The 25,295-nt window shown below is 43.0% G+C and overlaps 1 protein-coding gene across 1 annotated transcript in view; it reads left to right on the forward strand.

Moving 5' to 3' along the window:
* LOC145395337 (N-acetylated-alpha-linked acidic dipeptidase 2-like) overlaps positions 1–25,295 on the forward strand; it is a 31,176-nt gene that overhangs the window by 1,256 nt on the left and 4,625 nt on the right. The window contains exons 2-12 of the mRNA XM_080268997.1: positions 775–927; positions 1,151–1,285; positions 1,908–2,030; positions 3,604–3,787; positions 17,256–17,346; positions 19,871–20,046; positions 21,094–21,216; positions 22,454–22,600; positions 23,637–23,704; positions 23,832–23,932; positions 24,719–24,809. Coding sequence (XP_080125123.1) covers positions 775–927; positions 1,151–1,285; positions 1,908–2,030; positions 3,604–3,787; positions 17,256–17,346; positions 19,871–20,046; positions 21,094–21,216; positions 22,454–22,600; positions 23,637–23,704; positions 23,832–23,932; positions 24,719–24,809 — 1,392 coding nt within the window. The remainder of the gene's footprint in view (positions 1–774; positions 928–1,150; positions 1,286–1,907; positions 2,031–3,603; positions 3,788–17,255; positions 17,347–19,870; positions 20,047–21,093; positions 21,217–22,453; positions 22,601–23,636; positions 23,705–23,831; positions 23,933–24,718; positions 24,810–25,295) is intronic.

Genomic DNA, 25,295 nt, shown 5'->3' on the forward strand with positions numbered 1-25,295 from the left:
ACTACTCAGCTTAGGAGAGCAAGCTGAAAATCATTATATTTCAGATAATACTTCTTTCACTCGGTCTATCTCTCCCTGTCTCGTCCTTCTTTTCTATTCCTCTTCCCTTCCACCTCTGTCTTTTCATCTCTTTCTCCCTCTCCTGCTTCCTCTATCCATATTTCCATGTCTTTCCCCTCCCATAATCTTCATCTTCCCTTCCCTTTATCCCTTTCCTCCCTTCACTTTCTGTCTCCCTCTGTCCATTACTTGTCTTCCTCTTTCTCTTTCTGCCCCTCCTAATCTTACCTCCTCCATTCCTTCCCCCTCCCCAGTCCAGGCATCTGAGCCGAATTCACTTGTCCGAATAAATCAAGCGACAAAGTCTTCATCTCGAGCCCTATCATGTCTCTCCCTCTTTCCTTCCTTCTTTCTCTCATTAGTTTAGTTATTTTCTCTCCTGGATCTTCTCTTTTATTCCCTCCTTCTATCGTCCCCATTCATCGTCTTCCCGACTTTCCTCTTTCTCTTTCCGTGGTTTTCCTTTCTTCTCTCTCCTGTATTTCCTGTCCCCTCCCCCCTTCTTTCCTGCCTTCCCAGCCATCTCCCTCTTCTTTTCTCCCTTCTTCCACTTTCCTCCTTGTTCTTGTTGGTCTCTGTGTCTCATCCATCTCCTCATTCCCCTCCCTATCTATCCGTATGTCTATCAATCAGTCAATCATCCTGTCTATCTGTCAATCCATCTATCACTCTATCCATTCATCCATCCTTATATTCTCTCCCAAATCCAGACAGCTGACCCTAACCCCTCACTTAGCGGGTACAGTACGAGAGCATGAGACGGCCCAGTGGGTGGCGGACACTTGGCGGGAACAGGGGTGGGATCAGGTCCATCTCGTACCATATCAGGTCCTACTATCATACCCTAAGAATGATACGCCTAACTTGGTGAGTAGTAGATGATCAGACCATTTCTTACTTTAATTAATTGTCTACTTTGTTTATATTTCAGTCTTCCTCTTTTTTTTTTTTCCATTATAGAGCTACTTTAGTTTACACAATGTTTCTGAGTCGCTAATGCTTCTCAAAGATAGGCAGGAATTTAAAGCTGACACCACAGACACTGTTCCTCACTGCCTCTTGCCATTACATTACCTATCCTCTTCCACAGGTGAGCGTGTTGGACGATGGAGGTGCTGAGGTTTGGGTGTCACACGGCTGGCAGGATCCCCTATACGCCCCAGAGGAGTCCTCATCAGAAGTCCCACCCAACTTCAACGCCTACTCCGCCCCGGGACTAGTGGAGGTGAGCTACTGGAAGCGCTGACGGCAGGGTGTTGACAACTGATTACAATATTCAAAGGACATGGACGGCCTTAACTTTTTTTTTCCCCCAAGAATTCTTATACGGTCTGCAGTAGTTTCCACCTCCCTTCCTCTCCCTTATCTCCCCGACTCTGATCTCGCCTCTCCCCTTCATTCTTTCCACCTCATCCCTCACACCTCACTCCCTCATCCTTCCCATCTCACTCCTTCACCTCCTTACCTTCCTCACCTCTTCATCCTCCTTCCTTCCCATTTAGCCTACACCTCATTCACCCTCTTGCTCTCCTTTACTCTCTATCCCCTCTACCCTTCCTCCAAACTTTTATCTTCCCACACCTTTCCTCTACCCTGCTCCCTCACTCCTCTCACTCCCTTCACCTCACTCCATCTTCCTCCCTCACCCATCAACTTTAATTTCTCTCCCTCACTCCCACCCTACACTAGCTCTCAAATTTCACACGCACTTCTTCACTGTCTCTAAATTTTTAAATTTGCTCATCTTAGTCTTTCACCATTTCCTTCCCACTTCAATGCCACTCCTTCACTCCCTCCATCTCACTTCTCACATCTTCCTCACCCTGACCGACTCCACTGTTTCTCAGGGTGATGTGGTATACGCTCACTTCGGTCGTACGGAGGATTATGCCAAACTTGAGGAACTGGGTGTGGAGGTGGAGGGTAAGCTGGTCATTGCTCGGTACGGCGCCATCTTCAGAGGAAATATAGTAAGTTGTGGAAGGTTAGTTATTATTATTATAATTATTATTATTATTATTATTATTATTATTATTATGATGATGATGATGATAATGATGATGATGATGATGATGATGATGATTATATGTTTTGGGGGTGAATTGTGAGTTGTTTGTTGTCTGTGTCTTCTGTGTATCTGTGCCTGTGAGTTGTGTGTCTGCGTTGAGGGGGAAAGCTGAATGATCATGGTTGTCTTAAGGATTAGTGTGGTGAGTTTAAAGTGTGTGTGTGTGTGTGTGTGTGTGTGTGTGTGTGTGTGTGTGTGTGTGTGTGTGTGTGTGTGTGTGTGTGTGTTTAAGAAGCGGAGTTCTGTGGAAAACTTATTGTGGATTATTTAACTGCCGTGTATTTGTCTTGAGAAGTTTGGCAGGCTGTTTACTGAGATTTCTGTTGCGTTGTGAGTTTGTTGCGTGTTATCTGTTCAGTGTCTGTTGAGCGTTGTCTGTGGGTTGGGTGCCCGTTTGTTGTGGCTTGTGTTGAGGGTTGATAAGGGGATACAGTGAGATCTGTGTTTGCTGTGAATTGTTTGTTAGAAGCTGTATTGTTCGTGTCTGTGTTTGGATGAAGAGTAGGTTGGTGAGTTAGTAGGAGGTTGTGGGTTGTGTGTTGTACCGAATATAATGTGTTGGGTATATTGCGGTTTGTGTGTTGAGAGACGTGAATCATACTGAATGTTATGACGACCCGGGGATTGTGGATTATTTTGAATGTTGCGGAAAGTAACTTGTGAATTGTCTTTTGTCTGTGACTTTGAGTTGTGAAATGTGTTGTGCTGCGTGTTGTGTAGGGCGTAATGAGGTGTCTGTAGCATGAGTGCAGCTGTCTGATGAGTGTGTGGGCTGGGGTGGAATGCAGTGTAATTACCGTTATTTTTTATACTACTGTGATAAGCAGGATGTTGGCAACTGTTTGTTGTAGTTTGTTTACCTGTAGATTTCAGTTAGCTACCGTTAAAATAATGTTATATAAAGGGAGTATGGAAAGTAAAATGTAATCTCAACATTTTTCTCGCCTCAAAATAGCTAGGTGGAAAACTTAACTCCATTCAGTTTTTGTTCTGTGTGTGTGTGTGTGTGTGTGTGTGTGTGTGTGTGTGTGTGTGTGTGTGTGTGTGTGTGTGTGTGTGTGTGTGTTTTGCTTTGTTTTCTTAACATATGTTTTAAAGAAAATGGAGCGGTATCACATATAATCTTTTACATTGCTGAAGGATGTCAAAGTACAGAATGCATATTTTTAAAGTGCAATTAGAACGCAAAATATATCATCATATAATCAAGAAAACTGAATGTAGCCTATTCAAAATGTGATGAACTGCAAAAAAGTGGCATGTAGTAGTAGTAGCAGAAGTAGTAGCCTCAAGTTCTGCTAAATGTGAACCCGATGGACTGCAAGTTTGTCCACCATCCTCCTTTCGGGGGACATGGAAGTAAATGAGAGACGTTTGTGTAACCAGGTAGTTGAGGGGCCTATTTGTATCAGTGCCACCACATGAAGGCGTCCCTCTCCACTGATATGTAACCTGCCATTGTGTTTGGGTGACAGGCAGACAACGCAGAGAGTCGCGGTGCTGTAGGTGTGCTCCTTTACCCTGACCCCCAGCAGTACGCCCCTCTAGGACAGGATGCTGTGTACCCTGATACTATATACATGCCGTCCTCAGGGGTTCAGGCCGGCACCGTGTACCTCTACAAAGGGGACCCACTCACACCCTTCTACCCTGCCATTGGTGAGTTCTGTGGCAGCAGCTTTCTAGGTCGGATTAGCTACATCAAGCTGTTAGGTTAGGTTAGATTAGATTAGGTTACGTTAGTTTGAGTTAAGATCTGTGGAAGCAAATTTCCTAAGAGCAGTCGATGTGGGCACACATAGTGGCTCAGGCAGATTAGCTACATTAGGTCTAACTTTGGTTAGGTTAGATTAGATTATGCTAGTTTAGGTTATGTTAGATAGGCACTACAATCCTCTAGGCTACTGCAGATACTCACTGACACGCCTGTATTCCACCTCATGGTAGACCCAGAAGAAGTATTACTATATTTGTTAGGACGTAGTAGTAGTAGTAGTAGTAGTTATTGCTCCCTAGGGAGTCTGGCCGAACTGCCCCGCGTCCCCAAGAAAGGCCACGACCGGGACCGGGCTTTCCCATAGAGCTCTAAAGGAGTGTATGTTGTGTTGTTGGCAGCAGGTGACTGTGTGCAATGCCGTCTTCCATAATGTGCATAATAACATGGGTTGTTGTGTTGCATCCTGGATAGGCGTCAGTGACGGAGTCATCCAGCCTTTTCTGATACCTCAAGAGGGCTGGATGATGCCAACAACTCAGCCTTAGTTATCATCAGTAGTGTTTTTGTCTTGTCATATTTTTCACTTTGACATTACTCTCGTTTGGGTGTGGAGGGTATGATAGCTCTGTGTGAAGTCAAATGTACATATTGACAAACTTACAATAAATTCTCTGTCGTAACTAAGCGAAAGAATATGAAAGTGCAGAAAATTCATAGGTCCCTAGTTCTCCCTGAAAAAAAAGCACACAAACACACACACGAACACACACACACACACACACACACACACACACACACACACACACACACACACACACACACACAAGAGCCTTAACTACAAAAAGGGCAAATAGCATGACCTAAAGAAATACTTCTTAGAAACAGATTGGGAAAAAGAGCTTAGAGGACAAGATTTAAATGTTATATGTAGAAAAATCTGTGAACTTTATGAAACAGGAGTCGAGAAGTACATCCCACGGCACAAAGAAGCAGAAAAGAAAAGAAAGAAATGGTTTAATACAGAATGTAAAAAATCAAAAGAAAAAAGGGATTTGTTGTGGAATAAATACAGAAGACACAATAGTGAAAGGTCATATAACAACTACAGTATAAACAGGCAAGAAGCGATTATACAAGAATAAGGAAAGAAGCCCAAAAACAGTTTGAGGAGGACATCGTAAATAAAAGCAGTGATCAACCGAAGCTATTTTACAGCTACGCAAAACCAAAGTAAAAAATACAATCCATTACAGATGAGGGGATCACCTACACACAAGAGAAGGATATTTGTGAAGCACTAAATAGGAATTTCCAATAAGTTTTTACAGAAGAAAATAATTTTGAGAGGGATTATATAGAACATCCATGCCCACACATACTACCAGATATACATATATCATAAAAAGAAATACAGGAGGAGCTAAGTAAATTAGACAAAGGAAAAGCAAATGGTCCTGATGAAATTTCATGCTGGGTGTACATGAATGTGCAAAGGAGTTAAGTAAACTATTATTTTTGATTTTCAAGGAATCCTTGGGACAAGGTAAACTACCTGATGTTTGGAAGAAAGCAAACATTGTTCCCTTATTCAAGAATGGGAACAGACAAAACCCACTCAACTACCGACCAGTGTCACTAACGAGAGTTGTAAGCAAGATATTAGAAAAGCTGATAAGAAAAGTTTGGATAAATCATCCAGAACACAATATGATAACAGAAAGAAAGTTTGGTTTCGGAAAGGGAAAATCATGTGTTACTAATTTGTTGAGCTACTATGATAGAGTAACAGAAACATTACAGAACAGAGAAGGATGAGTGGACAGTATCTATTTAGATCTCAAGAAAGCATTTGACAGAGTACCGCACCAAAGACCTTAATGGAAACTGTACCATCAAGGAGGAATTCAAGGCAAACTGTATTGTTGGATGCACGATTTTCTCAAAAAAAAAAAGGAAATGAGAACAGTACTAAGGGGAAATTACTCATCATGGAGAGAAGTGATTAGCGTAGTTCCTCAGGGCTCAGTGCTGGCACTAATTATGTTTTTAGTGTATATAAATAATATAGACAGTAACATTGGAAATGAAAGCTATCTAAATATGTTTGCTGATTACAAAGGAGAATTACTAACACAGACTCATGGAAAGAGCTACAAGAAGAATTAAATAAACTTCATGAATGGAGCAATAAATGGCAAATGGAATTCAATGTGGACAAGTGTCATGCAATTAAGTGTGGTAAAAGCAAAAAAAGACCTGATTGGGATTATAAGTTAGGAAGCAAAACCCTACACACATCAGAAAAAGGGGAGGACCTAAGTGTGATTATCAATAACAGACTATCTCCGGCTGACGGCATCAGTGAGAGGAACGGAACATGTATACACTGCTTGCAAATATGAGAACAGCATTCACATACATGAATGAAGACATGCTAAGAAAGATAATAACATCATCCATCAAACCAACCCTAGTTACGCATCAGTAGTCTGGAGTCCCCATCTCAAAAAACATAGATAAGATTGAAAAATTTCAAAGGACTGCTACAAGAGGAGTACTAAGCTTAAGGGATCTAAGCTACGAAGAAAGATAGAAAAACTGAATCTACCTACACTACAGGAGAGAAGGAAAAGAGACATGATTACGCTATAGAAATGCATATCATGGAAGCAGAAAGTAGACATAAATGATTACATAACCTATGGGGATGCATCAGCAAGAGGACATTGCAAGAAACTGCATGAAAAGAGAGGCGATAAAGACGTAAGGAAATTTAGTTTCCCAAATAGGGCAATTGATCAGTGGAATGCACTACCGAATGAAACAGTGTGTGCCAAAACAATTCATAATGTCAGGGATATGTACGATAAAAATGGTTTAAGACATGGGACAGTAAGAGCTTGACTCATTCCTGTAAAGATACAATTAGGTAAGAAAAAACCACACACACACACACACACACACACACACACACACCTTGGTTACGACAGGAAACTGGTTTGTGAGTCTCAGCCCAGAAACACAGGGGGAGGGAGGGAAAAGAAAGGAAGGGGAGGGAAAAGGAGGGAAGGGGAGGGAAAACTAGGGGAGGGGACGGGAGGCTGATGATATGGGTGTTTTTTTCTTTTCTTTTTTCTTTTTTGTTAGTAGAGAAGATATAACAGGACTGCATGGAAGAAGTGAGCCCGAAATTTGAATGTAACTGCTAATAGAAAGGTTGTTTCCCATAGGTGACCATGGACTGTACTTCTAAAGGACCCTAACGATACTTGATTTATTTCCAGCTGATGATCCACTTTCGTGAATGTGGCACCTGCGCACTCCTGCTGCGTGATTGGTTGGTTTCAATTTCATACCTGAAGTATCATATTTACATAAAACAATTGTACCTTATATTCCAGTTCTCATAAATGTTGTTTTGCATTGTCATTGTACTATACAAACAGACGTGAAACGAGTATGTATTTGTGCTTTACCCAAACGGACAATGAATTTGAGGAAGTTGAATTTGAATTAAAATATTTGTAAAAGGTACAGAGTTGTTGCATCTCCCTATATTATTTAAAAAATAAATGCATTTGGCTGGGTAAGTGCAGATAAAAGGTATCTTAACCCGCCCTGTCCCGTCAACGTATGGGTACGTTGCAACATTTTGCATTTGCCAGTCCTGGCGACGTACTGGTACGTCGTGCAATTGCAAGGTCCCTAATTTCCACAATTTTCAATTTTAGCGCGTGATTTTTCGTACGTATACACGGGACACCTTCCTCTATTCCTCTACAGGATGCCAAGCAGGGACAATGCCTTACACCGCATGGCCTCCCCCCTCCCCCCCTCACGCTATTGTCTCGGCAATTCACCTGTTACCAGTGACCTGGCCAGTAAAGATATTCAGGGCCAGAGTGATTCCCCAATCGATGACAATGTGGAGGACAAAGTTTACATAGCATTAGAAGAAGAAACAGTCAGAAATAATGATCAGGTAATGTGACAAAAGAAGGTCAGGTATGGTGATGAGTTAGTGAGTGAAACAATGCTTATAATGCCTACATTACTGTTTGAAAACCAATATACTCTCATACTACATATAAATTCGTACCAAGTAAATAAATAAATACCATTTATGAGTTGTGTGAAATAGTTACCCTCCCATAGAACTCATTTTCTTTGGTGCCAGCCTGTTAGAAAACCCAGTCAGGTAAGGAGGTACTCCTACCTGGATCGAGTATTTTAAACCTCAGGTGAGCGATTTCTCTATGAATTTTCGATGTTTCTCACCAAAAGCAGAGGTTTTAGCCAAAAAAAAAAAATCAAAAATACCTTGTGATTGGGGGGTGTCAGAGGTGTGAAATAGCTCGGAACATGACGGGTTAATACTTAGGCATTTCTTACATAAGACAATAGGACCATTCTAATTAAATTAAAGGTTTTGTCAGTTGTAAAGCAGTGGAAGTGGAAGGGTGAATGGAACAGTCGCTACAGAGGAGGGGGGGACACGAGAGACAGCCAGGCGGGAAAAACAAGTTGTCTCATCTTGCAAGATGTCAGACTTTATTATGAATCACACCTACTCCATTGCTTTGATACCTTCGCCCATATTATCTGTAAGTATATATATATATTTATTTATTTCTCTACCTTTTACAAATATTTCAACTCAGATTGAACTTCCTCAAATTCATTGTCCATTTGGGTGAAGCACAGATACATACTTGTTTCATGTCTGTTTGTATGGTATGATGACAATGGAAAATAGCATTTACGAGAATTGGAATATATTGTATAATTGTTTTTTGTAAATATTATACTTCAGGTATGAAACTGAAACCAACCAATCACGCAGCAGGAGTGCGCAATTGCCACATTCACGAAAGTGCATCATCAGCTGGAAAAAAAATTGAGTGTAACATAGAAAGGAAGCAAATAACAGTAAGGTGTATTTTTTCAGTTTAACCCGTCACGTCCCGAGGCTTTCCACACCTATGACATCCCCCAGTCCCGAGCCTTTTTGGAAAAAAAAATTTTCTGCTAAAACTTCCGCTTAGGTCGAGAAACGAAGGAAAATCATAAAGAAAGTGGTCCCTGCGGTCTATAAGTGGTCTGTACAGGTGCGGTTTCCCCCCGCAGGTATCGTATTCTGTAATGGGCTGGATATGCGTCTACGTTTTCTATGGTAAGGAATAATGGGAGAAACAACACACAACACCTCTACATTTATTGAATTTGAACTAATAAACAATAACAGTAACAATATAATGGATTTCAGACACATATATATGAAAAATAAGCATTGTACCATCGCGCGAGCATAGCGAGTTTGGTCCGAGTCGTAACATGCTATATGCTAAGTTTCTGGTATGAGTCAACCTATCATTTTTTCTACTTGTATACTTCTGTTTCAATGACAATTTACCAATTACAACTGTTTGTAAGTGTTTTCAGATGTTTTCATTCATTATGATGACATGCAGCATAAGTTTAGCGCACATCAGCTTAGTAAGCGCACTCGCTATGACTCGTATTTCAACATACCAAATTGTTTTATCACTTTCCAATTATTTTCCCCTTTACATAGAACCTTTCCTCCACCACTGTAAAGGTTTTCAATTATTTTCATTCATTACGAGGGCATTTAGCGATATGCTAGCGCATATTCACGTAGCAACCACGATCTCAAACACTCGTGTTTCATCATCTACTTTATTTATTCACTCCAATTATATTTTCCCACTTATTACACACGTTTACACCCCTAGAATGCACTGTACATACTTACTGCCATTATTTATTCAAGTGAGCGTGAGAATATCGCCTGAAAATACCCTCGCAAGGAATGTTTCGTCATACATAATACTCACACACTTATATACTAATTCACTCACACACTTATATACTAATTATTCACTTTATCACTTGCTGACTTTTATTTTGACTAATACGTGCCTTATTCATTCGACTGAGCGTCAGGAAATCTTATCTTTATACACACGCTATGAATATTTGACTTAGAATATACATCATCATATACAATAATTTGAACTTATATTATACCCGTAAGAATGTCACATAATAATAATTATATAATTACGGGCCGTATTTATTGCACAGAGCGACAGAATATCGCATCATACAACCCTCTCTATGTAAGTTTCAACTTAGGGCAGATTTATATACTTACATCCAATGTTTTCACTTATGTTCTACCCGTAGGCACTTTATACTAATATTTGGAGATCCACATGACTGATAATTTCACTGAGCGTCTGTCTGTCGCATTTACCTCATAATTTCAGCGTCCTTTCGCATTCACACCATGCTAAAATTGCATCAACGTGTGATATTCACTAAAACATGGGTGAATACACAGACCCACGTCACACTGCACGCACTCATAGCGGGTGTCCTTCCTCTGTGTCGTGAGTCTCACCTGGGAGTTACTGCACACGTGACACCTGCGCTGGGGCCTAGGTCTGTTGGGCTGGGGAGGGATAGGAGTGGGGAAATGGCGGCCGGATATTCTCTGGGGAGTCTGGGTAATAGGGGCAGTGCGGGGGCGCTGTTGGGGCCTTTCAACAGCATACTTAGCAAAGATTTCTCTTGTGAGCTCCCTCACAAACCCTTCAAATGTTTCCTGAACTCCTGTGGTCATGGCGTGAAGGTGGTGGCAATTCAGAGCAGTGATATCTGGTAAGTGAAAGAACAGTTTTTTATACCACTTCATCGTTGTCCTGGCACACTCTACCGTCGATATCATGGAGTCAGATTGGTCCACGAGGCGCATGTTTATATTGTAATCCATTACACACTCAGGTTTCCAAACACGACGCCTGCTCTCGCTATGCTAATCTACAGAATCAGTACGGTGCATCAAGGGGCGGTGAACCGTGGACAAGAGGCTTACTTCTCTGTTGTGGTTCCACATTGTTGCAAGGATGTTGTTGGCTTTGAAGAAGACAACCTCACTCCTTGCAAGTTTCCGCCCTACCTTGACCATGTGACGCCGGTTCACCTTTACGGTTCCACAGACTCCCGTTTCATGTGTGTGAAGATAACGAGCGAGAAGAGGGCTAGTGTACCAGTTGTCGAGGTAGAGAACGTGACTGCGATGAAGGTAGTCTTGTATCATCGTCTTTACCACTGCTCCCGACAGTCCAATACTTCGATCTTCTATTATGTCTGTCTGTGCACCGGTGTACAAGACTATGTCTTGCACGTATCCAGTCCTACAGTCACACATAACAAAGATCTTGAACCCAAAACGGTGCCTTTTGCTTGGTATATACTGTCTGAATGAAATATTGCCTCTCCACAACACGAGACTCTCGTCTATGACGAGATCTCTATAGGGATAGAATGAGGATCGAAAGGTTTGCCTGAGGTGATCAAAGACCAACCGAATTCGCCTCATTTTGTCAGTGTTGATTGCATTTGCAGGGTCATGAGCATCATAAAAATGGAGGCGACTTAGAATTTGTTGAAACCGATTACGGCTCATCACTTGACTAAATATGGGGGTAAACATAACAGGGTCCCTAGTCCAGTAAGCAGGAATTCTATTCTTTCTCATAATACCCATCAAAAGGACAAGGGCAAAAAATAAAAACATTTCTGGAAGGGAGACAGGGTAATCATAGATCATAGAATGCCTACTCCTTGTTCCCAATCTTTCACTTTCTAGGCGCTGGGCGCTTGCAAACAGGTTTGTTTGATAAACGATCTGATCTACGAATGCCTCACTGAAAAACAGGTGGAAAAAATCCAACCTGGTGGAATTACTGTGAATACCTGGTGCAATGCAGCCAGATCGCCCTTGCTCAGTGAAGGGGTGAATGAGGGGAGAAAAATCACTCCCATCCTCCCAATCCCACAACACAGATCCCTCGTCCCCATCACCGCCTTCGTCTGGGTGGGGAGGAGATCCTGGTTGGGAAGGTGGGGGAGAAGGAGTACGGAGGGCTTCCCCACTGTCACTCCTCTTCCCTCTGCCTTTACCCTTTCCCTTTCCCTTACCCTTACGGCCTTGAGGAACATTAGGGGGCTGTGGGGATGAAATAGTTGAATATTGGGGAGCAGAAGACGTGCTGGGGAGTGGTTCCTCCCCACCTTCCCCCTCCATTACCACACCACGTGCTCTCTCACGCAACCTAGCTCGACCAAGTGTTAGGGGATATTGGGGAGCATAAGACGTGCTTTGGAGTGGTTCCTCCCCACCTTCCCCCTCCCTCACAACCCCACGTGATAAGGAACGCACCTGCACTGGCCCACGTGATCCACTCTGCCGCCTCACACTACGTAGGCAGAGCAATGACTCACTCACGTCACTCTCACTTTCCCTAATCCCAGGACTTTCCATTTCACTCCCCACTCCCTCCACTTGACTTCCTAGCTCCCCAAACAGAATGCTAGGCCCATACCTGCTCATACGACATGGTGTGCGCTCTGGGCCACGATGTGTTATGACCTCCCGTCCATACCACGTGGCAGCACGTCCCACGGCTCCGTCCTCGTCCTCGTCCTCGACCTCGAATTCTCCTTCCAAAGCATGCTGGGGATAGGGATAGGATATACCACGTGCCTTCTTTGCCTCCTGCCCCTCTCTAGCAGCACGGTAAGTCACGTACTGCCGCTTCCTGGGTGATGGAACTTCCTCGTCACTGCTGGTGGTTTCTTCCTCCTCTGGCTGCACATAATCTTTGTCCATCTCCTCGTCATCCAGTGGGGAATCACTGTCGCCGGTAAAGGTGTCCAGGGAGACTTGAATCTCGCTGTCTGAGAGACCTCTCTTAGCCATGTCTGAGCAGGACCGTGGCTACCAGGTGAGTGGACGAGTGGCGGGCTTGCGCGGGTCGCGCGGGGTCGCCGAGTGTCCCTGCCTGGTGGCAGGTAGGGGAAGGTCAGGCGAGGGTACGTACCGCAAATCAAGCGCGAAATTTGAAAATTGTCGAAATTATGCACATTGCAATTGCACGACGTACTGGTACATCGCCGGGACTGGCAAATGCAAATCGTTGCAACGTACCCATACGTCGTCGGGACGGGGCGGGTTAATATTGTAATCTGAGTGTAAAGTGTATGACAGCTGTATAGGTGAAGGTGAAAGTGTAAACAATTAATCTAAAACACCTTAAGCTCAGGTGAGTTTAACCCCCTCGTGCATCATTAATTTCCAGTAAGTTTTGGTTTCATGCACAGAACGAAAGCCTTGCTCAGGCTGGCTCCACGCGTGCGGCAAAGGAAAAATTTCTATGGCCCAATTTCCCCCCAAGAAAGTGCTTATATTGTTATAAATCGCTTCCCATCATCTTTGTTGATGCTTATACTATAAGATAGGAAAAAAAACATAAAACAGATGAATAAATGTACAGAAATGAAGCCTGAATAAATCTTATTTATGTGAAAACTTGCTTCTCATAACTTCCCAACATCAACGTGAAAAATTTTTCCCATGACACGCAGCTGCAAAGGACATGTCTATATGCAGAATTTCACGATCTTTCGTCTGTGAAAGTTTCAAGTTGATACGTCCAATAGTTTTCGAGTAAATCGGAAAAAAAAAAACTACGAAAATCACCTAAAAAGTCTCATTTGTTTATTAATTCGTATGTTGTTAGTGACACTGTAACAAACATATATGTAAATTCTATCCAGTTTAGTAGCCCAAAGGTGGAAGCCCATGATATAGTTCACAATGTTATTAGCCTTATTGTTATTGAGAAAATGAATTTTGAAAGGTTACGATGGGTTGCGTGCTGTTTGAGTGTGGTGACAGCACATATGCTCAGGCCCGTAAGCTGAGTATTATGTTCGTTTTTCGTAACTTTTCCCCAATTATTTTCACACATAGTTACTTTGCTTTATAAAAAATATGCATAAGAAATCATCAGCTTGATCAAGCTTTCTTCAGATTTTTTATGCAACCTATACGGTTCTTTACGATTATAATGACAGAGAATAGCAGTGAAATCCACAACATTTTCCCTGTGAGAAACATATAGTAAACACAAAATTTATACCTTACAATACAATAGTATAAAAACTAGACAAATAACCTGATTACTCACGTCCTCTAGCAGTGTTGTAGTGTTTCTTGAGAGGAGATGAATTTGCAGAGAGGAGAGGTACGATCACAGCCTGTGTGTGTGTGTGTGAGTATTTGTGATGTGTGTGTGTGTGTGTGTGTGTGTGTGTGTGTGTGTGTGTGTGTGTGTGTGTGTATTTGGGATGTGATTTACTGCTGTATGCTTTCATAAGTATGATACTGATGAAAGCACACTCCTGTGCAGAGCAGCACATCGCAAACAGGACATATATAGCTGGTGTCGCTACTCCTCTTGTTGACGTATCACAACACACACTGCAGCCTTTTCCTGTCGGAGATTCTCTCCAGGGTGTGGTGCAGAGTTGAGTCCAAGCGTGTCCTATCATCGATATATTGACAGTGCTTGGACGGTGATGCTCCTCCCTCTCCTTGCCTCCATACTTCTGCTGGAGGTGCAGTGGCAGGAGCTGGCCAATTAACTCCTGACGGGCCAGCTACTGCAGAAGGTGGAGCAGTTATGACAGTAACTGGCGGGGTTACTCCTGACGGACCAGCTACTGCAGGAGGTGGAGTGATTGTGGCAGGTACAGCGGACACTGCAGTTGATGGAGTGGTTGCTGCAGGTACAGGTGGTCATCGTAGCGAGGGAAGGTCAGGGGCATGGTGAAGGGCATGACCCGATGCTGGCCACTCCTCCTCCCGGTATATCCGGAGTTTGTGGTATATGTGCTGCTGGAATTCAAGGAGAGTCATAGGCCTGTTGGTCTTCTTCTTGTAGAGGGTGTAGGCATTGAATAGGGCCATGTGGATGTAATAAAAGGTCATATTCTTGGTCCACTTGACTGTCCTCCTTTAGACGGGGTACTATTGGATCATCTGATTGAAATAATCCACCCCGCCCATGTGCCTATTATAGTCCTTCACCATGACGGGCTTGTTCACGGTTTTCAGAACGTGGTGAAATCTCCTGTCTGGATCCTTGACCTTCCCATGCACCTGCTTAGGGACAGTGGTGTCGCTGTGGAAGGTGGACACCATACTTACGATATGTTTCTCCTTCCACAACAACACCATTACATTGCCCTTGTGTCTAGCTTCCACTCCATCATCAGGAAGGCATTTAGCACTGCTGATGTCCTGCAGCTCCCTTGGTGCTCCCCTTGCCAGTCGTACTGTGCCACACACATACACACCTTCTGTGAAGAGGTGTTCGCACAATGATGCAAAGTTGTAATAATTGTCCACATACAACTGGTATCCTTTGCCCTTCAGAGGTTCAACGAGGCACCACACTGTGTTCTCTAGAGACTTCTTCTCCCCCGTGTATACTTCCAAATTCCAAATGTAACCACTCCTTGCCTCAGCCAAGATGTTTAGTTCTATGGCATACTTTTGGGGTTTCATAGGGTTAAATACATGGAAGGAGAGCGCCCCTTTCAACCCAGAGATCCCTAATCCAGGCTAAGATGTTCGCCTGGGATGTAAACCTTCCTGAACCTCTGAAGGAGATACTCCATCACCATGCAAATCCTTATCAGCCGGTCCTGATTGCCCTTGGGTATGAAGAGACTATTGAAAGCATGAACGTAATATGGGGTATTCGTGAACCTCTTTTGAACGCCAATAGTGTCTTATGGTTGGCAGTTCACAAATCCCCATAAGAAAGTATAATCCAAGGAACCGAGCCATTTGCTCCTATCATTGCAGAGGTACCAAACGTCTAGTGGAGTCCCCAGAAATGTGGCATATTTGTTTGTTTCGACCGTCAGGTAGATGAGCAACTCCCTGGTAAAAAAAAAAATTGAAAGTATTGAATTGGTATTGCTGGTGCTGCCACTCTCAAACCTGTGGTTTCAGTGAAGGGGCCAGCATTGGGTGTAAATGATCCAGAACTCCAAGCTTCCTTCTGACGGTCACCACCTAGGGAAATACTTGACTGTGTATGTGTGTGGCGCACACGATCCCGAGACAGACGACTACCTCTCGGCCGCCCACCATTACCTCGCCTAGGCCCATGCCGCCCTCATCTTTGTGATGGGAAGGGAGATGGTGATGATGATTGTGTTGATGATAGCAGGGTGGATGAAGGTTCAGGTGATCCTGGTGATGAAGATAGTTGTGGTGATAGTTGTGGTGAATATGGTTGTGGAGATGGTTGTGGTGGTGGTGGTGGTGCTGCTGCTGCTGATGCTTTCTTATATTCAGGGGGACAGTGATTTTCCAGATTTAGCTGGGGAAGATGATATGGAAATATCTTGGATGGGTGGTGAGATGTGGGCGGGTAGAAGTGTGGTGAGAGTGTAGGGTGAGTCTGGGGGGAATGAGGTCAGTGTTTGCGGTGGGGGAGTGGAAGATAGGTGGCAATAATGTGGCTCAGTCTGGGTCAGGGTGGTTTCAGTGGTGGTAGGCCTTACACCAGTGGTGGCAGGACTGGTGGCAGTGACGGCAGTGGTGTTGGGGGTGATAGGACCTATGGCAAGGATGGTGGTTGTTTCCAAAGTGATGGCATAAGTGACAATTGCCGTCAGAGTGATGGCAGTAACAGGAGTAGTACTTATTACACCAGTGGTGTCAGTGGTGAAAGGAGTGGTGGTAATGATGGTGCTACTACTCTGCTGTGCTTATTGCTGTGGCCTTGACCACGGGTTTGCGTTTATCACCCCTCGGGTCAGACTTCCTCCTAGCTCTCCTGCTCCTCTCTCTCCTGTTCCTCACTCTCTCCTCCTCAACATATTCACTGTCTGTTTCACTACTTTCCTCACTCACTACCACTGAACAAGTATTTCATATATTCTTTTTCAGATAACCCCTTGTGAGACATTTTTTCATTAGTGTAAACTGCAGGGGAATGGTAAAAATCAGTTACGAATTTTCAAATCTGGCTTTCTCTGAAAATATTTAAGAAACACTTATAAACGTTTTTTACAAGCACACTGCACTATATATAACACAATATCACTATACACTCGTAAGGTATGGACGGTGCAGTAGTAAGAAATGCGGGTTTAAATGCCCAGCCACGTGTTCACACACTCTCTGAGCCTGACTGCCGGGACGATACTGAGCTAAATACAGGCTGCTTGCCCCTTCGATAAGCTCACGGGTGTTGCCATATATTTCCCCTAGTCATGGCTACCCTCAGCTTTGACTCAACCAAATTTGACACAAGTCTTATCCACAGGAAACGATTCTACGACCATTTATAGGAAAGTTGCATCATGTTGTGCCATCGGTTACTCTTCATATTACAAGGATTATGACTCTCATTGTGTCATCTTGCGTGAGGGGGTTAAAAAGACAGCTACATATAGTTTCTTATTTTGTCTGCCTGTTGTGTCTGTATTTTGTCTAATCGTTCTGGCCGTATTCAGAGAGTGCATACCGTCAGCCAGAGTCGGACGCTCCTGTGCCCAGGATACCAATACAGCCCATCAGTTATGAGGATGCTGCTGAAATACTGAGGTTAGTACTGGTGTTTGTACAAAATATATAATTGTTACATAGGGCAGTAATGAGGCATAAGACACAAAATTCATCACTAGGGAAGGGTGCTATACCCGTTTTACTCTAACTTGGCCCAGAGTTGTCATCTCTTTATCTTGAATATTGAGCTGTAACAAGAGTTTAACGCTAAAATATGATGCAAATAACGAAGAAGTGCTGTGGAAAGGATGTAGAGCCATAGCACTGTATTATTCTACCACTGATTTATGTGGAATTAGATGCATAAGGACAAAAATGTGGGCCAGACCTTTTCCAATGACATCACAGAAATCACATGGCTTTGTTCATGACTCCATATTGGATGGCATAAATTTCGCAGTAATGGCTGTCCAGACATGGCTGTCAGAGATGAAACTGTCAGATATGTGTAGAAATCTGAATCTATACCACCAAGAACTGTACAGGAACAAGATAAATTGTTTGGGGCTAGATCCTTACACCATATCTAGGAAGAAATTTACCAGTTTCGAGGATTGGGGACCGAAACCAGATACGGCAATCTCTATCACTGTTTGGTATACACCCTGTCAAAGTTCAACGGGCATCCTTCAAGTTAAACAGACATGTCATATTGTATATGTCCAATATAAATAGCTGGGATTGACATACGGTACATGTAAATCGTATTGGCAATCAGCAAATTACTGACGAGGGGCCAAGGGAGATGGGATTGTATACACTAACTGGGAATCCAGTAGCTGATGAATGGAATGGGTTTCTCAGTGATGTACACTAGTTGCTGTCCCCTATTAGGAAAGTTTCAAGTGCAGGCTAGATAAGTGTATGACAGGTATGGGTTGCATGCAAAATCTGTCATTCTTGTAGCTACACTCCTGTGACAGGTGCCTAGCATGGGCCTGCGTGGGCTAGTGTAGGCAGGGTACATTAGTTACTCTCATGTGGGAGCTGTCTGGCTCCTACTGCAGTTATCTTTTCTTATTAATCTTCAAGTTAGGTCCTAAGTTAGGTTAGGTTGGGTTAGTTTGGGTTGGTTGGGTTAGCTTGCTTTGGTATTTTTAAAAAAATACAGGGTAATTTCCGACAAGAATGAATATCAGGTCAAATTAATCAAACTATAAAACATTAAAAAATGAACATTTTAAGCTTCAGGGTAAGGTGGGTCTAATTCTGGAAATTTACCAAAAAATTTACTTATTATGGAAACTAATTATAGGCCTAGGTACATATACACAGCCTATATATTGTATGTTTAAAGTAAATACATAAAATGCATAATTGACAGTATATGCCAAAACTGTCAGTATCACTGTTGAAGTTAACTTTTACATTACAACTGAAACATAACACTGGCACAAATTTATATTAAGGTTATTTATTTCATGCTGATGAGTACCACAACATAGAACTAAAAGACTTCAGCAATGTAGTTTTAATAATTTTACATAATACATTAACAAAAAAAAAATCTTGGTAGCTACAAACATGGTAAAAGATTAATAGAGAGGGCTGTTGATTTAAGTACATTTTTTTATCCTCTCATTTGTATTTAAAGTATTTTTGTACTAAATGAAAAATGTACATTTAATTGGAGCATGTACTGACTCTTGTGCTTTCTGTGGAGCAACATTAATTTCTAAATAAAAAAAAAAAATTTACATAGTAGTACTAGTAATTATGCTTCAATTGAAACAGTGTGTAGCACACAGGCTAACAGTGGTATATAACAGTTTTATACTGAAATGTTGAACAATGTTCTGCACTGCATTATTGTTAAAATGATTCACTATGACAGAAATATGTTTCAAATGAATCACACTGAAAAACATTGAAAAAAAATAAAAATATAAGCTTTAACCTAACGTAAGCTAACTTAACCTCCTTACCTACCCTAACCTAAATTTAAGTATGACCTAACCTATAATTTAATCGGTTTTACTTACGCATCTAACATTTTTGATCATCACTGCTATGTCCGATTTGGTTTGGGTGAAACTCTGGTATAGTAACAAAACAAGACCTGTCACATGGACCCTCCCCCTCTTTTCCCACGCACACACATGGCCATGTGGGTCTTGTGCTCTGTGACATTAACATAATTAGGATATCTCATGACACCTGCAACTGCTACGAACGGTTAATGTGCCTGCATCTGTTCACAAATCATCGGCTCACCTGATATGAAATGCTTGCTACACAGGCAGGAGTAGGCCGTCGGCTGCCAATTCTCCCTCTTCACAGCAGCTATCCACTTCTGTCGCCTTTCCTCATTGGGTAGAAACCGGTAGAAGTGTACCCCACTTCCAGTTTTCTACCTTGTCTTACTGTCAAAAGCACATCAGTGGAATACCACTGTGGATTCTGCAGTTCTCTCTCTCTAGATGTCCGACAATTTGCCATCCAATGTGGCGCCATAAACAAAAGTCACATGACTCGTCACGTCACGTGGAAAAGATCGATAGCTTGCCACAGTGGTGGGACTGTGGGCTTTAGCATACGTACCCTGAACCCGGTGTTCCTGCAGGCGTATGGGAGGAGCTGAGGTGCCTGAGGAGTGGCAAGGAGGCCTGAACCTGACCTACCACCTGGGCCCTGGGCTGCAAGAGGCGGGGTGGAAGCTAAGGATGGATGTGCACACCTCCAACACCCCCGCCACTATCTATAATGTGGTGGCGGTCATGGAAGGAAGCGAGGAGCCAGGTTAGCTTCCTTGTTTACTGATCTGATCTAAGTCAATCTGATCCTAACCTCACCTCACGTAATCTAATCTAACCTGGTCATACTAACTTAATTTACTCTCACCTTATCTGATCTAACCTAATATCACTTAATCTAACTTAGCCAAACTTAACCCCAACACATCTGTTGCCTCCTGTAATGCCTGCCTGGGCTGAAGCCGCACAAGTTCATCATTACCACTTTATCAGAGTTTAACAAGAACACAAACAGCGATGCAGGCAGTACAGTATTAACCCTTAAGCGTTCAGTGTTTCTATTTATGGAATTTTGCTGGAGTGGTACTTATTGTAACGCCCTCCATCTATTGGCTCATGGTCGCGAAACTCAGAGTCCATACTCTGGGGTTCCTCCCTTTATTAACTTTTAAAAATGCGTAATTCCGTCCGTTTTAAAGGACCATGGTCACCTGTGGGTTTATCTTCTCCAGTAAAATTTCCACAGGCACAGTTCTGTGTGAGTTGTATCAATCTTCACCCAGTCAACACCTTCACGATGAATTTATAAATCTATATAACATAAATCCAAACACTGCAAGAAGAAAAATTGGCACCCTTATATTCCCAGTCTCTCTCACCTTCGGCACTGCTTTTGAAAGGAAAAAAAAAAAAACTCACATTGTTATTTTGTTTTCATAGGTCTTATTGTAAGCCTTCCATTTCATGTATGATAAACGGAGAGTGACACCATTTTTTTCCTTTTAGCTTTTTTATCTATGCTTTACATCGAGTAACCTGTGTTGTATGAAGAAAACACAAACGGTATAAGTAACTATGATAGAAGTATCAGTGTCATTCTTCTCTTGGTCTAAGAGTTTGGATGCTGACCTGTCCATATAACCGTTCCTTAATATAACTGTTCTTAAATATTGACCTACAAGAAGTTTCAACATAGCAAGTGACGTCATATAAACAGCTGGCCATATCAAGCTTAATCACCCTCGTGCATTAGACAGACATAAATGTAACCCTCTTTTTCTCCTTTTTTTTTTCTCTCTGGTTGCTGCTGCAGATCGTTACGTGGTTGCAGGCAATCACCGAGACGCCTGGGTGTTTGGTGGGCTAGACCCGTCCTCAGGTACCGCCGCCATGTTGGAGCTGTCCCGCGTACTGGCAGTGCTTAGGAATGAGACGGGTGAGTACCGACGCAGGATACTCAAGCATATTTACAATCGATGCCCTGTCATAACGTAGATTTCTTTCTATAGGAATATCTAGGGACACAAGAGGCTCGTGCACCCATGTTTCTTTCATCCTTCTGCAGAAAACTGTTATAACCTAAGGTAATTTTCCTCTCGTACTTAGATTTCCTTTTTGTAGGAAGGACAGGAGAAAGGGGAAGACCTAGCCCTGCCCTTTTCCCCCTGCACACCATCCAACTCTGCCAGTCCCCAGTGCACCCCACCCAACACCTCTTTTCCACTACTGTACCCCACTCAACAGCGGTCTTACCCCACTGCACCCCACCCAACCCCACCTTTATCCTACTGCATTCCACCCATCCCTGCCCTTACCCCACTACGTCCCACCCAACTCGTCCTGTTTTTATGGGCACCAAAAAAATATGACATGATCAGATGTTAACTCTCACAATGCTGTTCATTTTAACCCACGGACTGCGCCATTACCCTTTTTTATCCCACCCCATGGTGCGCAAAAAAAGAAGGAAAAAAATAACCTCTTTCTCTCTTCATCTTTGCATAGAGCCATGCATAAGTTTATGCAGGGGAGTAGTGAAAAAATGAAAAAAAATGTTTTTGTTTATTATAAACTTGATAAACATCCCGGGCATCATCTGGTGAAAAGAAAAAAATCTCTCTCCATCTTTGCGTAGCGCCATGCATACGTTTGTGTAGGAGTGGAGTAGTTGGTGGTGATGCTTGGCCAGCACAGCCTGAACTGTGGCTCGCAACACGACACTACCCAGCCTGGGCTGTGGTTCGCAATCCACGGGTTAAGTAGATGTGATGTTGTCATGTCTCCCTCTTCAGTGCTGTGCTGCAACAATACGTCAATGCTAAAATAGGGTGACAGTCACGAAGAAGTGCTGTGAAATTAATGTAGAACAGTAGTACTATCTATCTTGTCACTGAACAACGAGAAGAAAGTGGCAAAAGGACGAAACTCTGCCAAATTAAAGTAAGAGAGAGTATTATATTCTAGGGAAACTTTAATCATCCACCTCTCCTTCTCTCCTTTTTCTCCCAGGATGGACGCCCCAGAGGTCAGTCGCGATGTTCCCTTGGGCAGAAGAAAAATAACAATGGAGTGAGTCCTAGGAGCCTGAGACTGCTCGTCTTTCACCTCTTCGCCTATTCTCCTTTTTCTAATTTTCCATCTCCTCCTCTCTAGACTTCTATCTTTCCTCCCAGGATGGACGCCCCGCAGGTCAATCGTGTTGGTCTCATGGGCAGCAGAGGAATATGGGTTGATTGGGTCTCAGGAGTGGGCAGAACAGTTCGGGAAGCAGCTTTCGGATCGTGCTGTAGCATACCTTAACGTAGATATGTCTCTTGAGGGTGAGTGACTGGATTTTAGGTTCACACACACACACACACACACACACACACACACACACACACACACACACACACACACACACACACACACACACACACACACACACACACACAAACACACACACCGAATCACATCATAATTACTGTTAATAAATCTTTCTTACATATATTTCCACAATACCCTACTTAAACAAATACAGAGGGACAGCTTCGAATAAGTTACATAATCAGTTAAGTGTTTCACTGTGATGTCGTCTTGTTTTTATTCTGTTCTTGCTTCCATCAGACAATGTCATTTTCACTTTTTGGGGAGGTTTCTTGTGCTGAAGAGATAGCAACAGCCAGGGGAGCACCCAGGGGGGGGGGGCACTGGGCCCGGGCCCCCTCTTAGCTCTCTGGGTCCTTTAAAAATTTATATATATTTCAATAACGGCAAAACATGACAAACTGGCAAATGGGGCTCCCTTAGAAAATTTCTGGGTGTGCCCCTGGCAACAGCCTCCAGTAACCTTTTAACTTTATTGTGATCCCACTGAATCTAAATAAAGTTCTTTGGCTGTGTCAAGAATATAATAGAAGGAACATCATTGTACTGAAGTGAGTTGTTGTTGTTGCTCTGTCCTGATCTGTCTGGCTGAGCAGACTCGTCGACCAACAAACACAGCATTCCTGTGGCAGACAGCGCCTCACCCTGGATGGAACAGAGTCCTTCCCCATGGTGAGGTGCAGGGAAAAGGAAGGAGGAATAACCACCAAGAGGATGAGTTATGAGATACAGTTCACCAGTAGTCTCAGCCCGGAGCTTAATTACCCGGTAAATGTGGTTGACTCCCCACCTGGGAATATTGTGCAAGGCCAGCCCCAGGTCACTCCCAAGGTAGTTCTTCCCAGGACGAGGGTAACCATCCACCTGCTATCTTAACTGAAATTAGTGAATTATTATAGTAAACCCTTTCATTATGATGATGTTTATTATTTTATTCTTGCTTCTTTCAAACGATTTCATTGAGCTATAATCTTGCTTTACCTCCCACAGGTAACTACACACTCAATGCTGCTTCGGCACCCCTTTTGTACGATGAGCTTTTCCAGGCAGCAGCTAAGGTATGCAGACTAATGTATCTTTGTTTATATTTATGGTTAGGAGTTAAGGTTATGGTGATGATGGTGATGATGGTGATGATGATGATGATGATGATGATAATGATGTCTTTCTTCTCACTGTTAACAGATCCCGAACCCAGACCCTGATGAGGTTGCAGCGGGCCGTTTGACCGTGTACGATACATGGGTATTGAGGAAACCTGACCCCACTCACCCAGGCAGGCCCAGGTCCGTGACTGGAGGGGGATGGGTGGGTGGGATGGGTTGGGGGGGAAGTGAGGGGAATGAAAGGTCATCCACAACATGCAACTATATTCTAACTCTATTTTCAGTTTCACACGTTATATCTTCTTGACCAACTTCTTCATTTACCAACATCCACCCCACTAAGGAAAAAGTATATGAGGTGGCACAGTGGCCCGATCAGTTTGGTGTTTGCCTCATGGGGACGCTTTAGACGTGGGTTTGAGCCCCTCTGACTGCCACTGGGTCTGTGGGATGGCCGCTCACAATCTATCACCATTTCTCAACTATCAAATAACCAAACATTATCACCAATTTACTCCAAACATTATCACCATAGAGTGTTTGTTTTCTCCTGGCAAAGATCCCTAATGCCTTTCAGCTCGGTCAGTGACCAGGTGTAATCAGAATGGAGGGTTGATTTACTTGTAACCAGGGAGATTTGTTTCTACCTCAAAGCAAATGTTTAGCAAATTTAATGCAGTCACGAGGATTTATTATTCAAGTTTTGGCAATGGCAAAGTTAAGTCAGGTGAACATAAGCCAACAGTTTCACTATCTTCTGTCTCACCACCTGTGCCTTGTATTCACCCTACCCTCCTCCTAACCAATCAAGGAAGCTATTGGCAGATTACTCACTTCACCCAAATGATGTACATCATATTTCATGCTTGCTATTTGTGAACTTATTTTCTGTGATCATATAATCCTTACATTTGATTTTTATATTGTGACTCCCTTTTTGTCATGTCTTCCATTTGGTGGTGTCAGTGTTGGCGGCATCAGTTCGGGTAGTGACTACTCGGCATTCATGCATAACCTGGGCGTGCCGTCACTGGATATACGATACACCCACAGTCCGGTATGTATGTACGTATGTACATATACTGTATTGTCACTGGTGTAGTTACCCCAGTAGCAAATGGGTGAAATAGAGGATATGAAGATGAAGTAGGGAGATAGGTGAGCCGTCAAGAATGTTAAATCTTTTCTGTTATCAATATTTGCTGCCTGTAAGAGTAGATCTCAAGACCTCACTATCTTCCCTCTGTTTACTCAGGAGTCAGTTTTTCTGCATCTGGGCAGATAATGCTGGAAGTTTTTCCAGAACTATGCAGAGACCTTTAGTCCTTGACCATAAGTAGGTGTGACATATTGTGTGGGAAGGTCAAAATTAGTGTTTTCCCAATAGCAGTATAAAAATGTCTTGATGTCTTGTTATTGGCAATGTGTGAGATGTGTTAAGTCACAATAGGTAGCAGGTGCCTCCATTGTTTGTCTATGGCTGGAGATTACACTTAAGATGAACCTAGTGGCATGTAAGCTGGGAGAGATGGAGTAAGGCCAC

The sequence above is a fragment of the Coenobita brevimanus genome, chromosome 4 (genome assembly GCF_032717465.1).
Source record: "Coenobita brevimanus isolate Jiangsu-jjx chromosome 4, ASM3271746v2, whole genome shotgun sequence".
NCBI classification, from domain to species: Eukaryota; Metazoa; Arthropoda; class Malacostraca; order Decapoda; family Coenobitidae; genus Coenobita; species Coenobita brevimanus.